Raw genomic sequence first — 14,918 nt, 5'->3', positions numbered from 1 at the left:
ATTTTGTATCTCTGCTATTAAGTCTTGACCTAGATCAGCTAAAAACTATATTTATGTGGTTTTGGGAAATATTTGTGTATTTACACACAAAGCCTTCAAGAAGTAAATGCTAACGTTCACAGTAGAATGGAAAATTGGCCATGAACTCCAATTCTGTTTTGTGTGCCTACTCCCAAGACTAATGAGGTTATTAGTTTATTTAAGAGAGCATTCTTCCTTGATTAGTGCTATCTATTGTAATGGGTAAATAAAATGTATTTGAATTGTCATAAGCCTTGATTGCTATGGACCAAAGCCAGTGTTATTAGACAGAAAGTGACACATATAAAAATAAATACTGCACAGGGTCCTAGTTTGATTTGGAAATAAAAGGTTATCCCATTATCCATCAAAAATAGTGGAAGGAAGTAAAATTGAAGTCTTCCAATGAGTACTTCGATAATTGACTAAAATAATAAGCATAACAAATATGGGGTTGATTTTGCTATCCATATTTTCACTGAGGCCAGGGGTGAGGTGAAAGGGCCCCAAACATTAGACACCAGCATGTCAATTCCTAGGGTTAGGAGCTAAAGTCACATGGGCCACATGGGAGTAGGTTTTGCTAGGTGTAAAATGTTTATTCCAAGGCATGTTCCTTTTCTCACTCACTCTGGGGGGTGATAAATGTGTATTTGTGAGGTAGACCATGGTTAGGAGTAGATCTGTGTTAAATCAAAAAACTGACCCCTATGTCATTCTGTTGTAAAATAGAAATAATTTACAAAGACTTTAAATATACTCCAATGTCTCTAACAAATCTCAGGTCAGGCAGAAAAAAATGCATTAGGTTGACTTATAAAGTATTTAGGTAACTTTAACAACATGTACCTGGAATGATAAAATTTATCAATTTAATTCCTACTATCATAAAAATTCTGAATACTTGTTTTTAACTTGGTTGCCCATAGCTTGTAAATGAGTTACATCACGTTTTGGCCCATAAATTCAACACATCTAATCCATAATTAGTTAGACATTAATTATTTTTTTACTAAGGTCACTCTGAATTTAAGAATAGTAACAGGGGCCTCCCTGGTGGTGCAGTGGTTGAGAGTCCGCCTACCGATGCAGGGGACACGGGTTCGTGCCCCGGTCCGGGAAGATCCCACATGCCACGGAGCGGCTGGGCCCATGAGCCATGGCCGCTGAGCCTAGCCTACGTGTCCGGAGCCTGTGCTCCGCAGCGGGAGAGTCCACAGCAGTGAGAGGCCGGCGTACCGCAAAAAAACCCAAAAAAGAATAGTAACAAACTTTTAATGTATCCTCACAAATGACAAAGTAACCAATTAAATGGATGTTATAATTAAATAATCACAAAACTAAACTGTACATTATCCCATAACTCAAAATTACTAGTTCAAAACTATCCTCTCTGATTGACGGGAATCCCTCACTGAAGATTGAAAAGAAGTCTTCTCTTAGGACAGTCACAAAGCACTTTTCGATGGAAGCTTTCCCTCTGTCTGTCTGTCAGTGTGCTTTCTTTTTAGCGGGAGGGAAGAAACAAAGACTGGAAGAAAAGACTATAAAGGAAAGATGCTTTTAATGGCTCTAAAATAAACTCTAAATAAATAGGCTCTAAAGTAAAAGTACCAATGGTTAGTTTTCATTCATTTTCCCATATCACTGAAACCAACAAGTATGAACACGGATCAGCAATGAGAACTTTTACTCAGATTGGCTTAAACATTAAACCACATTGGATATCAAGGTAGACTCTGAGATTACAATGGTTTGACTGTATATGACTCAAGTGGTAAAGAAAGTATAAAGTGGGTTATTGTATTTACTGGGCACTACTTGCATCCTGCTAAACTAAGACTAAGGATGGTTTAAGAACTCTACACCAGAAAGAACCTGCATTCTCCGGTGGCTATAATCGCTCATATGGAAGTGTAAGGCTCCTTCTTATTAACCTCTTCTTTTGATTATATTTTTCAATGGAAAAGAAAGAGTTAAAATGAGCATAGGTGTAACTAATTTACATATTAATAGCTTCTCAAAGTGTAGTTTTATTGTGTGAAACAAATGAAAATAAATTCCCACAGAATTCCTACCCTCCTAACCTAAGCCCCCCACCCCCTGTCCCTGGGAATAGTTACTATAGACCCTTCCTATCACTAAAAACTCTATTACAATGACACTTTTCATTTGCACCAGACAGAAATGAGCTAACAAGCATGATGCAAGAGCTTATCTGCTCAAACATTTAAACATTTCTATTACTTTGCAGAATTACTGTTACTGAGATTCCCAATCCTTCCAAAGACCATTTCCTACATTACACGTCCTACATAATGAATGCATGCCCCTTGTAAGTAACCCTCTTGAGTTAACTGACCTTACTTTTACTTAAATTCTACCTACAGTTCTGGAAAATAAATTTAACATAAAAGAAGTTACACTTCTTTTACATCTTAAATATATTTTATTTTATATCTCATATTTTAAATTTGTATTTGTGTATTTACTGTTGTTCCCCTCACCTCCATAACTTCTGTTTCTTAGGGGAGGACGTCTAGTTGGTGGAATTTTCATAACCACACCAAGCTCCATGCTCTCTGAAACCATATAAAAACTGTTCTGCATCAGGTAATATCAAATAAGAATCCTCAAGTGACACATTCCCTCTACTTATTATCACCCTGATGTAAGATGTCTTCAGTAATTTTTGTCTTGGATTTAAAAGGCAGTTCTCTGTAAGCCTTCTACATTATGTCTTTGGGAAACAGTACAGCATTCCTTTCTTCCTCTTAGTTGCCCATTACTGAACATGGGCAAAGGCTTCCAATAAGACATTATTCTAAACCTGAAACAAAGAAGATATCTAAATAACTGCAAAATGATAGAGTAATTACATTCCCTAGTATTTCCCCCAAACCATCATTTTCTAAGTCTGCTTCTATGAAAAAGAAGCTCGTCGCAAAGATACGGGGTGAGGAGAAGCAACACACAGAGAAAAAGAGGTTAAAACATTCAAATGCAAAACTGCTGGCTGCAACCATAACAAAGCGTGTGCATTCAAGAGAACATTCGAGAGGTAGTCGGGGCGGTATTAACATATTCTAAGTACTCCAAACAACTAGCCTGGTCATTAATTTAATTTTCATATCCGTCTAAGTAGGACGTTGCCCCCCAATTCGCACCCCCTATCGCTTTCCACTATTCGTTTCAGCATTTTAATAGACACACACTTGCCTCCCACCAGCGCGTACGGTGTCCGGTTTAAATAGGCTTCATTATCTCTATCCTTAGCTTGTCCTGGAATTATGTCTAAAACTCAGTCCTGGTAGCTTTTAGAATTAGAAATCTAATTGGAAAGTGCTGTTAGTTTGGCGACTCCAAAACCTCTTTTCAAAATTTAGTTTGATCTTCCAACTATCTTTCCAACACATCAAAGGTAAACAGTCCAACTTAGTATATAGTTCCTTTGAGTCTGCATTGTAAACACTGATACGGACGTGCTGCCGAACGTGAAAAAGTTTCTGAGCTCCCTGCTGAGCCGAAGTGAAAAAGACAGGGTCTATCAAAATAAACAGCCTAATTAATCCAAAACCTGCATCTCCAAAAGGGTCCCTTTCCCTTTCCACTTGGTTTGTGGTGAGTTAAAGAAGCCCTCTCCAACTTTTTACATCCCGATGAAGTTATCGAGGTCAGGAAGCCCCTCACTTTTAAGGCATCCAAGCCCAACTCGGAGAAACAAACGGGAAGCCAGGGGGCCAGTGAGAAGAGGTCCCCAGCCCCTCGCTCCTGCCCTTTCCAAGATCCCCGCGCTTCGGCCAGACCCTCCAGCCTGCGCGTTCTCCTAGAAGATGTCTCATTACATAATCCCCTTTCCTTAGAGTCACCCACAGAGTCACGGGGGCTCAGGCGGTCCCCCGTCTCCCACTCCGCCCTTAGGAAGCTCGGCTGAGTGCACCCGGGGAGAGGCGGCCGGCTGTCCCGACTCGCCCGGCGCCGCGACCCGGACCCAAGCCCCCTCTCCTCACCCACGCGGGGCGGGGCCGCGCCTCCACCGCACGACCCCCGGGTCCCCGCTCACACCCGGGTCCCCAGCCCACAGGGGGTCCCCCGTCACAGTCGCTGTTCCAGCCCCTCTCGGGGTCCCCCAACACACCTGCTGTCCCAAGCCCTCTCGGGGTCCCCTTGCCGCTAAGAGCCGCTGTCCTTGCCCATTTCAGGGTCCCCTCCCTTGAGAAGCACTGTCCTGGCTCCTCTGGGGGTGCCCCTTCAGACCCACTGTTCCAGCACTTCTGGGGGTCCCCTCCCTTCACACCCGCTCTGTCCCAAGTCCTCTCGGGGTCCCCCTCTCAGACCCGTGGGGCCGGCCCCTCTGGGGATCTCTCCACAGTCCAGACTGTCAAACCCACTCCCGGAACTCCCCTCACTCGGGTCCTCGCCGGCCCCACTGCGCCCTGGGTCCCCTCGCCCCGACTCACTCTGTCACCTCCCCGCGCCCCGGTGTTCTCACCTCAGACCTGCTGTCACCACTCCGGGCCCGGCGTCGCCGCCGCCGCTTCCTCTCCCACACTTGTTACCGAGTCGCTCTTCTGCCGCTTGTTCCCCGGTGGATCCCCGGGTCCAGTCGTTGAGTGTCGGGTCCGGCCGCGCGGAACCTCCGCTCGCGGTCTACGCGTTGGGTCCCACTCTCTCACGCAGGTCCCCACAGCCGCCGCCGCCACCACCGGGAGCCACACAGACCCTCCCGCGGCCACCGCTGCTGCTGTCCGAGGTGCGGCTCCTGCCAGGGGTGGCCAATCGCACCCGATTGCGCCGAGCGCGCCCCGCCCCGCCGTCCCAGCCCGCCCGCCCCCTGCCCCCGACCACGCCCCCAGCCAGGCTCCGATAGGCTCTCTACTGACCTTCCCTGATCGCAGGGCGCAGACCTGGGGCCGGATATAGGTACTTGATTGGAGGTGCCTGGGAAGCCGAGCTGTCGATGGCGCCCGAAGATTGGCGAAGTTGAAGGTGGGCGGTGCGGGACGGGGCAGGGTTTCCTCAGATGCGGAAGAGCTTGCAACTTCAGTTACCCACTGGCCGCCTCGGGTGCGGTCCGCCTTGTTTGTGCTGAGTTGGGGTCAAAGTTCATGGCACTCTTCACTGAGCCTTTACTTTTCTTGGGAGACTCCCAGAGGCCGAGGCCCTCTGGGATTCCCTGGGACCACCATGTTAGAGCCTTTGAGGCCCCCATTCCCCCGTTAGACCTGGCACAGCTTTCTAAGTAATTCTGCCATAAATTAATAATGGCATTTATTTACTCAGGACTTGTAAATTTCCTGGATTTAAAGTCTTTTATATCTTTGGCAAGGGAGTTGCCCTTACTTGCACTGCCTTCAACAGACGTTAGTTTGATGCTGTTGGGGGAAAAAAATCTATATACTAGATGCATACTCAGCACAATTAGGCATTCAACACTGACGGGGCACATTTTGATAGGTACAAGGACAAAGCTTAAGAAATACTCACTTTGTGGGTTATGATAATCATTTTGACAAGTAGGAACAGGAACTGTGTGGTAGGGGAACCCTTGTTAGCTTTAGCAAGGCTTCAGTAAGCCTGTTCAGCATATTCTTTTTCAGGGCCACAGGAGATGATTTTAATGATTTTGTGGGAACTAATGGCCAAAGTATAATGAACTTTGACCCAAGTGCAACTCGTGATAACCAGAGACCCATCTTGACCCAAGCTGCAAGATGGAGGTTGCCAGGGGTGAAAGTGCCTGGTGTTACCTCAGAGCCATTCTTTATATATTTTTTGTAAAACTGGATATGTTGATTAAATCAATACTGGAAACTGAAAACTGCTACCTTCACCCCTAAATCCTAAAGTTTATGAACTTTGTGAAGACATTGTTTCACTTTAGGAACACAGTGTGTTCCTAAGCATTGTCAGATGTATACAGGACTTAGCTCTTAGAAAACTTTCCATCATTAACTCTTTTTTGTTTTAACTCCTGCTAACAAAATTTGTGTTCTAAACACTATTCATGTTTTCCCTAGTGTTTTAAAATCATACCCATTCCAATTAAGATGCTCCCCTTTAAGATTTGAGTGTTTGGTTATGTAGAGAGGGCCTGTAGAAGAGTGCTGGCAGTACTTCCTCTAAAATGAATTTGGATGTAGATGTCTCCCGAGCGATGTGACTGAGTGCCATTTTGGGAAGGGATGTAGAGAGATTTCAAGGTGGTAAAAAGGGAACTTGGCTTTAAGGGAACTTGATTTTTACAGACTGTCCAAAATCATATTAGACAACTATAAAAGTTGGGTAAGACTACAGTCATGAGAGAATTTTTTTGACTAGGTACTCCTCCTTTACTGAGTGTTTATGCTACCAGTTGCAACATGGACAGAAGAAATGGGGTAGATTATCACAACGCAAGTATTCAGTTCTGTCTAGTCATATAAAAAAATGCATGATCATTAACGTATGTTATTTGCAGCCAAGAAGACAAAATGTGGGACTTCCCTGGTGGCGCAGTAGATAAGACTCCACGCTCACAATGGAGGGGGCCCGGGTTCGATCCCTAGTCAGGGAACTAGATCCCACGTGCATGCTGCAACTAAGAGTTCACATGCCACAACTAAGGAGCCCATGTGCCGCAACTAAGACCCTGTGCAACCAAATAAATAAATATTTTTAAAAAAGAAGACAAAATGTAAGCAAGATAAAAATGCCAGTGTCTTGAAAGAAAACCAATTAGCAATGATATCAACTCTTTTTAAAAAATATTCGATAAATCATTGTATTGATGAACTCTAATTTTTAAAATGTTGGTGCTTGGTTTGGTCTATGATTATTGCTATTGATGGAAATGCAAGTTGGTCAATTACAAATAATTTAGATGTGACCTAACAGCATAAAGAAAGAAAATGACTTCATCCTTTGGACAAGAGACAGCTTTGAAATTCTAGTTTAAATGTTGACAGTGGACCTACAGGGAGCCATGAGAATGCCTCTTATTTAGCATTGCAGCATTCCATTCTGAAAATTCTTGAGTTTTGTTGGGAGGAAGAATCCCTCACAAGTACAGGCAAGATTTTAATTACAACAAGGTAGAAAATAAGAAATGTTAAAATAAATGGGATGAGAATATATTTTTTCACTTTGAGGAGACTCTGTGGGGGCCAATTCAGAGATAAATTTGGTCACAAAGGATCTGAGAATCAGAATACTGGGTTCCAGTCTGGCTTTTACATCTGTGTTCAAGTTTACTGCTTGTACGTTACTTTTTTTTTTTCTATGGAGACTTGGGTGCAACGTAAAGAGTAGGGTTACTTTGGACAAACCATTAACCATCTCTGGGCCCTTTTATGCCTTTTCTTGCTACACACACCAAGACAAAGGACATCCTCAATTTGTTCATTAAGCAAAGCTTATAACACCGTGTCCCCTTCTACTCAGAGATAATCACACAAATTAATTCATGCAGATATTCAACTCTCTTGTTTTCCAAGTTACCAGCTAGCACCTTCCTTTCCTGAGCCTAATTAACTTTCTGCAGGTATATGTTCCACTTGCTCAGTTGAGAGTTGGTTAGCAAGTTATTGGATTGGGGAAAACCACCTTTTAAAAAATTTATATTCTGAGAAATATGAGGCAGCTGTACTGTAGAGGACCTGGGTCTGAGAGTCTAAACAAGGCAGCCTGGACGGTTTTTTTTTTTTTTTTTAAGGCAATTGACAGCTCTTTTCTTATCTGTAAAATCGGGATAACACCGTATTGAACAAACCTACACAAAAAGAAAGGTCTCCCACCGACTGGGAAAATACAGTTTTGCTGACCCCAAGATGGAATATTAGCATCCTCGTTTTTATTTTAGTTCTTAATAAAGCGCTAATCAGTCGGGGGGGAGCCACGCTCCTTTTCTTCGGGATGATCACGCGAACTCTAAATGTCTAGGTTTCCCGACCTATAAATGGGATGGTTCATGCCGTTCACCTGTTTAAATTAAAGAGACCACCTCCACCTGCCAAGAGCCCTTCAAATCTTCTGCCTCCCAAGTTCCTAAAAAAAAAAAAAAAAAAAAAAAAAAAAAAAAAAAAAAAAAAGTCTTTAGTTTTGGCTCCAGGCGGCGCCTAGCGGCTGTTTTCGGAAGTGGCCTCTGAGCTTCGGGGTCCTTGCCGCGGTTGGGCCTACCCAAGGATTTGCCTAACTCCAGAGAACCTGTCTCCGCCTTTCTCCACTACCCGTTGAGGATTTTAAAGACGGCGATGAAGGAGATGGGGTTAAGACGAAGGGGGCGTCAGGCGGCCTCTCCACTCCCTCTAGGATAGCGAAGTCAGGCGGTCCTCGGGCAGCTCCCGACCCGGAAGTCGCCGCCGGCGCGAGGCCCCCGTTGCCGAGAGCGAGCGCGCGGGGCGGAGCTTGGCGAAGACAGGGAAGGGATAGCCGGGGCTCCGGCTCTTCGAGTTGGCTGCTCCTTCGGGCACTGCTACGCGGACGTGAAGTCCGCAGGGCGGGTGGCCCTATCCTGGGTGGCACTCTCAGCTGCGGGCCGAGGCGACATGAGTGCTGCGGGGCTGTTAGCTCCAGCTCCGGCCCCGGCTGGCGCGCCGCCGGCTCCGGAGTACTACCCCGAGGAGGACGAAGAGCTGGAGAGCGCCGAGGACGACGAGCGCAGCTGCCGGGGCCGCGAGTCGGACGAAGGTACGTTTTCCCGCGGGCCAGGCAACCCCGGGCGGGGATGGGGCTGCCTGGGAGAGGGGCGGGGCGACCTCTGGGGTTTGGGGGCGGCTGAAGGGGCCGCCGGGAGGAGCGCGGCTTCCGGAAGTTATCCCGACAGGTGCTGTGGAAGACGAAGCCCTGAGGACGTTGTATTCCTACAGTTATGCGGAGAAGGGCCTTAAGAAGCTGTGCTCAGAGCTGTAGGTCCCTTTAAGATTTCTGCCCCTCTTCCCTCAGCTGTCTCTAAACCTCAGGTCTTCACTGGTTGGAATGAGAAAGCCATTCATTGGGTCCACGGAGTACTCCTCTCTTTTTAGTTCCTGAGAGGCTCAGGGCAAAGCCCGGTTTAGCTTTCTAGTTACACAAGGTGCCTCTCTCCCCCTACCCCGGGGAAATGCTTAAGTCAGCCCTACTTTGGGCAGTGCGGGACAGGTTGGTTAAAAGTACGAGACCTGGAACCAGGCAAATCGAATTAGGTGTAAGTTTGGCTCACTGAACCCAGCTTAATATTAGACAATTTATAATACTTAGGTTTCCGAGCCCCAGTTTCCCCAACTGCAGTGAGGCTGTCAGTAGTACCTACTTCCTAGCGTAGGTGCGAGGATAAAATGAGACACAGGCGTAAAGCACGTGGCTTGGTCCTTGGTCGAATACTCAGTTTTCAACATTGGGGAAACGGGCACAGGGTCGGGGTGGGGCGGGAGATAGGGATTTGCTTAATGGTCCTCAGGTGTTGTGTTTTCAGTTCCATACTCTTTACATTATGATTACTGCCTCTGAGAGCCTGGCTTTTCAAACTGGGCTTTATAAGCTTGGTAAGTTTGAGGAACACTGTGGAGTGGAGGAAGGAGCTGGCTGCAGGAGGAGAAAGATGAGGAAACACGAAAGGGCAAGAGAGAAAAAAGAGGAGATAAAAAGAGACGAACAGGGGCCTCCCTGGTGGCGCGGTGGTTGAGAGTCCGCCTGCCGATGCAGGGGATACGGGTTCGTGCCCCGGCCTGGGAGGATCCCATATGCCGCGGAGCGGCTGGGCCCGTGAGCCATGGCCGCTGGGCCTGCGCGTCCGGAGCCTGTGCTCCGCAACGGGAGAGGCCACAACAGTGAGAGGCCCGCATACCGCAAAAAGAAAAAAAAAAAAAAAAAGAGACGAACATATGGGTGAACAAAATAGGGCCGTGGAGCAAAAGCTAGACCAGCTGTTTGGAATCAGGAGTATGTTTTATTCATCTCAGTTCCCCAAGTGCCAAGTACTGTGGCTGGCTGGCACGTGACTGCTCTGGGTAGGCTTCTTCACTGGAGGAGGGGAAAGGTAGGTGGAGGATTGAGTCTGCAACAACCTTTAAAACGTCAGCTGTATGTGAAGATACAAAATTGAAGAAACTAATTACAATCTGGTTAAACTACGTTTGAAGACAAGGCTTAACCAGAGAATTTGAATGTGAATCACTTGTACTGCTTTTAATGCCCACAAGGGGGAGCAGTGAAGCAAAAATTGATTTTTGTTCCCCCTCCTCAAGTAGGGCTGTTGAAGTTAGGTAGACACTCCAGCCGTTTGCTTATTCTAAAAACAGTGTTTACGTAGAGAATGGACTTGAGGACACGGGGAGGGGGAAGGGTAAGCTGGGACGAAGTGAGAGAGTGGCATGGACATATACACACACTACCAAATGTAAAACAGATAGCTAGTGGGAAGCAGCCGCATAGCACAGGGAGATCAGCTCAGTGCTTTGTGACCACCTAGAGGGGTGGGATAGAGAGGGTGGGAGGGAGACGCAAGAGGGAGGGGATATGGGGATATATGTATATGTATAGCTGATTCACTTTGTTATACAGCAGAAACTAACACAACATTGTAAAGCAGTTATACTCCAATAAAGATGTTAAAAAATTAAAAAGAATGTTTAAAGTGTTCTGAAACAGTTTCCGTTTGATCTTCTTGTTCCCTCTCCCTTTGAAAATATTTCGGTTATTAGAGTTCCTTTAGTTGTTTTGGATTCTCCTTTGTATATATGTATATATGATGTAAAATCTTTTAGGGGTTCAAACTGTTATTTACCAGAAGAGAATGTACATATTAGGTTGCTTTGGAGTAGTGAGCAGGGCTTGCTGCCTGTAGTTTTCCAGTCTTAACACCCACATATCCTTTAACTGAACTGCCAGCGTTGTTTCTGCTGAAGTCGCAGCCTTGACTGTGACCACCTGTGTCTGATGCACTCTGTTCTCTGGCTGCACTTCAGATAAAGGCAGGCTCTTTGGATAAATGTGGCTGTGTACAAGTTGTAAATGGCGTTTTCTTTTCTGAAGTAATTGGATGTAATATTTTTCATTGATGGCTTCACGCAGGCCTGCATTGAGTAGAAATTCATTTTATAGAAGTTTGTGAAGTGTCACTGTGTCAGGTGATACCAACTCTACGAATTACAATTTTAACAAATCTTCTTCCTTGATTTTTTACACAGACACTGAGGATGCTAGCGAAACTGACCTGGCAAAGCATGATGAAGAAGACTATGTAGAGATGAAGGAACAGTGAGTGTGGTTTTTACATTTCTTCTTTGGAATACAGGATCGACAAGGGCATCTTTAATAGTGATTTCGTATGAATGGTTTTCACGTAGTGCTTCCAAAGACCATGCATATGTGTGCAATTTCCCCCCTTTAAATTTGTCACATTTAATCGCTCTTCCTGTGATAAGAATCTTTTGAGGGAGAGCTAGAAAGAACCTGGAGGGAAATGTTCCCGGGAAATAAGGCCATGTAACAGGAGAGAACCCTTGCCTTTTTTTTTTTTCCAATGTGAAGACCACTGCCCAGAGGGGGCACAGCTCCTTGGTTCTCGGTGGGCGTGAGCCCACCGAGCACTGACTACAAGCTGGACGGCGATGCCCGGAGAGCTCAGGGAGACCAGGATTGGAGAGCAGGGCTCCTGACTCCTCCAGTGCCCTTTTCCCTTACCCGCATCCACACCCAAGCCTCCAGCAGAGCTACACCTCAGAGAAACTAAAACCACTCCCTCTGATCGGAAACTTATGGGCAAGACAGTATAACAGAGATCTGATAAGTATTTGTGGAATGTATTTTGAGGATCTTGATTTGGTTTTTTAAATTCTTTACCATCAAACTGGATGATCCACATCCCTTTCCTTATAGAATGTTTTCCATATACACGAATGTTTTGTGACCATCCTCTGGATTCTGTCATCCTTTTCAAGCTTTGGAATCCAAAGGGGAAGCTCAGCTAGATCTGACCAGTGCCAAATAAAGGATTGCTTTAATAATTGAAGTCATTTTTCTCACAGCTTCAGCCCTAAAACTGTGCTGGCTTTTTATTTTACTTGTACTCTCTCCAGGCTTCTTACTGACTTACCTGGACCCATTTGAGATGTATTTTTACATACCTATTCCTTTTCCAAATCTGAATTTTGTTGTTTACTTCTTTTTTTTTTTTTTTTTTTTTGCAGTACGCGGGCCTCTCACTGTTGTGGCCTCTCCTGTTGCGGAGCACAGGCTCCGGACATGCAGGCTCAGCGGCCATGGCTCACAGGCCCAGCCACTCCATGGCATGTGGGATCTTCCCAGACTAGGGCACGAACCCGTGTCCCCTGCATCAGCAGGCGGACTCTCAACCACTGTGCCACCAGGGAAGCCCTGTTTTTTACCTCTTGAATCTGTTAATACTCTCTTTCAAAGACCAACTAAGAATTCAAAGGCGTAGTCTGGCACACTCACTGTGGTGGAAAATTAAATATGGAAAATTAAACACCATTTCCCCCCTCTGGGCAGTGGTCTTCACGTTAAAAAAAAAAAAATTAAATATTGGGTTCCAAATATTGACTTCTTGTGTGCAGCTTACTCACCCTTTCCCTCTCCTATACTTGGTGTGTTTAAGTGAACGTACCCCTTAATATTTGATGGTGTAGAAAATAATTTTGATTAAAACTGAATGCCCTTTGTGATTCAAGATGAGCATTGAAAGCATCAGCATTCTCCCTAAAAGAATCAGGCCTGGAGACTTCCCTGGCGGTCCAGTGGTTAAGACTCCAGTCTTCCAATGTAGGGGACGCAGGTTCCATCCCTTGTCAGGGAAATAAGATCCCACATGCTGCACAGCGCAGCCAAAACAAAAAACAAAAAAGGCCTTCCGTGTAATTCTCAGATTCTGCCTACTCTTCCTCAGCCTGTAGACAGGCAGGTTGTGTTTGCAGCCCTTACTGGAGTAATCGAGAGGCTGTCGTGCCTGTTACCTGTTGGACGGGTTGCAAGTCCTGTTTCTGTCACTGTGAAATTGGGGATGTTTTTCTGGTAGAAGCAAAAATATTGCTGAAATGTGACTGACGTGTGAAATCCACCATTCAGACAGACTTACCAGGGTATATAATTGCCTATAATCCATTCAGCGTGAGTGGGGAGAAAACATGCCAGGTTCTTTTGCTTTGTGTGTACTGTGTGTTCTTATCCCACTGGGGCTGCAAATAAATCCTGCATTTTAACTTTTGTTACTGAATTGCTGTCATTTCTCTGATCATAAAAGAGAAGTGATTTTTAAAAATGACGTGAAGGTTTATTAACTTAGTGCTTACACAGCAGTGCTATCTATATAGAAAAATGTGCTGGAGGAGTAGTCTTACTCCTTTGGAACTTATGATCTGATTGTAGAGCTGATATGAGAGCTGCATTGAACGCTTTTTACGTTTTCATGTGTATGTCACGCTTCTGAATCCCCAAGAAAATGGCATCACACTTCCAATCTTTCTGTGTGTGTTCTTGCCTAACTGTGTTTATCATTGTCATTTATTTGTTTAAACTTGCATGTCTTCGTATTTGTAGATTTTAGACTGATTCTCTAAAGGTGAGAGAACACCGGAGAATCTACAAAGCTGGGATACCATTCAAACCACAGAATCCTTGTCCCTTTCTGATCCCTTTAGCTGTGGGCACATTTTAAACCACCAGCAGACTTCAGTTTTCTCTCTCCCTAAGGGACATTAATGACACTTCCATAAAAGCCCAGGTAATTTCTGCATGTAGATTATTATTGAATTGGGTATTGGATGTTTTTGTCTCTGAGTGTGGCTTTCCTTTCCTTTTTTTTTTTTTTTTTTTACAGGATGTATCAGGATAAACTGGCTTCTCTCAAGAGACAGTTGCAACAGCTGCAAGAAGGTTGGTGTGTGATTTCATCCTTCTTTTCTAAACATACTTCCTCATATCACACACCTTTGAGATCTGTGTATTTGACTTCTCTGTGACGTGGGAGTGATTTAAAATTTGGTCTGGCTGATTTTAGCAGTCAGTAAAGTGGCGATTTTCAGACTTTTTTGAAATCTCAGTTAAGGCCTTCTGCAGAGCAAGAACTGGAAGCCGCCGTGCCTAAAGGTGGCTGTTTTTAGGAGAGATGCTCTTACCAAGGGTAAATGTAATTGTACTGTTCTTCCTAAACGGAATGCTAACGAGCTGTGGGTCTATCTCACCGTGTTTTCTCTTTTTACTTTGTAAACTGCAAGTGGGTTGTGTCTTGTTGAAGGCCGTTTGCTGCCAGAGGCAGTTCAGCACTGGGTAAAGAGCACAGGCTCTCCATTCCTTCAAGGCGGGCTTGAATCCCACCTGCACTGCTTTCTAGAAATCTGACCTTGGGCACTTCACTGTCTCTTGCTTAATTTGTCTTCTCATCTGTGAAATGAAGAAAGTAGAGGCAGGTGAGATTGTGTGTGAGGGGCGACCAGCACCGCCGGGCAGCCGGTGACAGCCCAGCGTCGGTGGTTGCTGTCGGTAGCTCTTCGGCTTGCTTCTGTGGGGTCCCTGGCACTGAAACTGCTTCCCCAGGAGGTACTTCCATTGCTTGGAGCAGCCCATCTGATACTGATTTCTCCTTCATAGTGAAACATGTTCCCGTGACTTGCGATCACACACCTTTGTTTTAGTTTTTCTTCCCATGGTAATGGAAGTATTGCCAGAGAAAGAAGTACGTCCCACTCTAGCAGGTCTGTAAGGTGTGCCCGGCAGGGTTGAGTGGGGGATTTTGAAAAAGATGCCATTAATATAGCCCACTGGGGACTTCCTTGGTGGCGCAGTGGTTAAGCATCCGCCTGCCAATGCAGGGGACATGGGGTCGAGCCCTGGTCCGGGAAGATCCCACATGCTGCAGAGCAGCTAAGCCCGTGCGCCACAACTACTGAGCCTGCACTCTAGATCCCACGAGCCACAACTACTGA

General features: G+C 45.5%; 2 protein-coding genes across 6 annotated transcripts in view; one reads left to right on the top strand and one right to left on the bottom strand.

Moving 5' to 3' along the window:
- The window catches only part of TAOK3 (TAO kinase 3), a 191,260-nt gene extending 186,480 nt beyond the window's left edge, over window positions 1-4,780 (bottom strand). For both annotated transcript variants that reach the window (XM_060118610.1, XM_060118609.1), the window contains exon 1: window positions 4,514-4,780. The gene's annotated coding sequence lies outside the window, so the exon portion shown is untranslated. The remainder of the gene's footprint in view (window positions 1-4,513) is intronic.
- A 3,624-nt stretch (window positions 4,781-8,404) lies between these two features.
- SUDS3 (SDS3 homolog, SIN3A corepressor complex component) overlaps window positions 8,405-14,918 on the top strand; it is a 40,090-nt gene continuing 33,576 nt past the window's right edge. For 2 of the 4 annotated variants that reach the window (XM_060118808.1, XM_060118809.1), the window contains exons 1-3: window positions 8,405-8,688; window positions 11,166-11,235; window positions 13,814-13,869. In XM_060118808.1, coding sequence (XP_059974791.1) covers window positions 8,547-8,688; window positions 11,166-11,235; window positions 13,814-13,869 — 268 coding nt within the window. In that variant the 5' untranslated portion in view covers window positions 8,405-8,546. Of the gene's footprint in view, window positions 8,689-8,812; window positions 8,907-11,165; window positions 11,236-13,634; window positions 13,718-13,813; window positions 13,870-14,918 lie in introns of those variants that run through there. The other 2 variants (XM_060118810.1, XM_060118811.1) reach the window with 2 other exon arrangements.

The sequence above is a fragment of the Mesoplodon densirostris genome, chromosome 15 (genome assembly GCF_025265405.1).
Source record: "Mesoplodon densirostris isolate mMesDen1 chromosome 15, mMesDen1 primary haplotype, whole genome shotgun sequence".
Classification (NCBI taxonomy): Eukaryota; Metazoa; Chordata; class Mammalia; order Artiodactyla; family Ziphiidae; genus Mesoplodon; species Mesoplodon densirostris.
This window is presented reverse-complemented; position numbering and strand designations above follow the sequence as displayed.